Source organism: Babylonia areolata, chromosome 21 (assembly GCF_041734735.1).
Source record: "Babylonia areolata isolate BAREFJ2019XMU chromosome 21, ASM4173473v1, whole genome shotgun sequence".
In the NCBI taxonomy this organism is placed as follows: Eukaryota; Metazoa; Mollusca; class Gastropoda; order Neogastropoda; family Buccinidae; genus Babylonia; species Babylonia areolata.
The window spans coordinates 24156530-24157774 of NC_134896.1; the positions used below are offsets into that span (position 1 = coordinate 24156530).

The window sequence follows — 1245 nt, forward strand, 5'->3', positions numbered from 1 at the left end:
TACGCTGCTGGTCAGGCATCTGCTTGGCAGATGTGGTGCAGCGTATATGGATTTGTCCGAACGCAGTGACGCCTCCTTGAGCTACTGAAACTGAAACTGAAACTGAAACTGCTGCTTCCTCCTCTGTTTCACAGAGAATGTGTAATCGTGTTGTCGTAGGAAGGAAATGGCCCAAACCCCTGTTAATGCAGTTTCGCCCCATCTCTGTATCGCAGCTATCACTCACTGCCTCTTCCGGTATTCACCAGCACCGGTTTTCAAACTTCCCGGTCATCGGTGTGAATACACCGCGCTTTGGTCTGGTGTGGTGGATAGGCTGGCATGCACGCTTACACACAAAATGCACTTTTAGAGAAGGAGAGGAGCACAGAGAGACAGAGAGAGAGAGACGAAACGAAATGAAACGAAACGAAATGAGATTTCATTTTACCAGGGTAATGAGATAAGCAAAACATATCCTTTTTTTTTATCCACCCAGCCCTGGGGTGAGAGACAGACAGAGAGAGAGAGAGAGAAAGAGTCAAACAGGCACGCAAACAAGATGGATATGGAAAAAAAAACACACCTAAATAACAACATTTTTGTTCAATATAAATCATTATTCATGTTCCATAACAGATCCTTCCATAATCAATAGTTCACGGTGTATATGGCTAAATCAACCCATATTGCCAAATCTTTAAAATGATAAAAAGCATCACATGTCACAATATTACGAAGAAGAGTTATACAGCATCAAATGTTTCTGTGTACATTCATGTGATTTTCAAGTTCAGTTATACAAATGATTTAGGACAGGACGAGCCGATGACCATCTTAAGAATTTGCGTTTGTTCCATTTTTCAGTTCATCAGTGATACAAAATAAAGACGTGCAATTGTTGTACGATAGGCGCACACACACCCACGCCCACATGTTCCCACTCACCCACCCATTCATTCACACACACACACACACACACACACACACACACACACACACACACACACACACACACAGAGAGAGAGAGAGAGAGAGAGAGAGAGAGAGAGAGAGAGAGAGAGAAATATGTTGTGACAAAAACGCAATACAATACAATACAATAGGAACAAAGCCCCAAACCATGAACAAAACTGACCACAAAACAGGCTGTGTAAAGCCAGCAGCAACAACAGCTCGTTAATGAACTCGAACTCTAATCACATGACAGCGCATCCGCCGTCCTTCTTCTTCTTACCCCCGCCCTCCTTCCCCTCCCCCTCTCCC

The 1245-nt window shown here is 43.9% G+C and overlaps 1 protein-coding gene across 3 annotated transcripts in view; it reads right to left on the minus strand.

Moving 5' to 3' along the window:
- Positions 1-578: 578 nt before the first annotated feature.
- The window catches only part of LOC143296105 (uncharacterized), an 11800-nt gene continuing 11133 nt past the window's right edge, over positions 579-1245 (minus strand). For all 3 annotated transcript variants that reach the window (XM_076607880.1, XM_076607881.1, XM_076607882.1), the window contains exon 4: positions 579-1245. This exon is cut by the window's right edge and continues 449 nt beyond it. In XM_076607880.1, the coding sequence (XP_076463995.1) occupies positions 1179-1245 (67 nt within the window). In that variant the 3' untranslated portion in view covers positions 579-1178.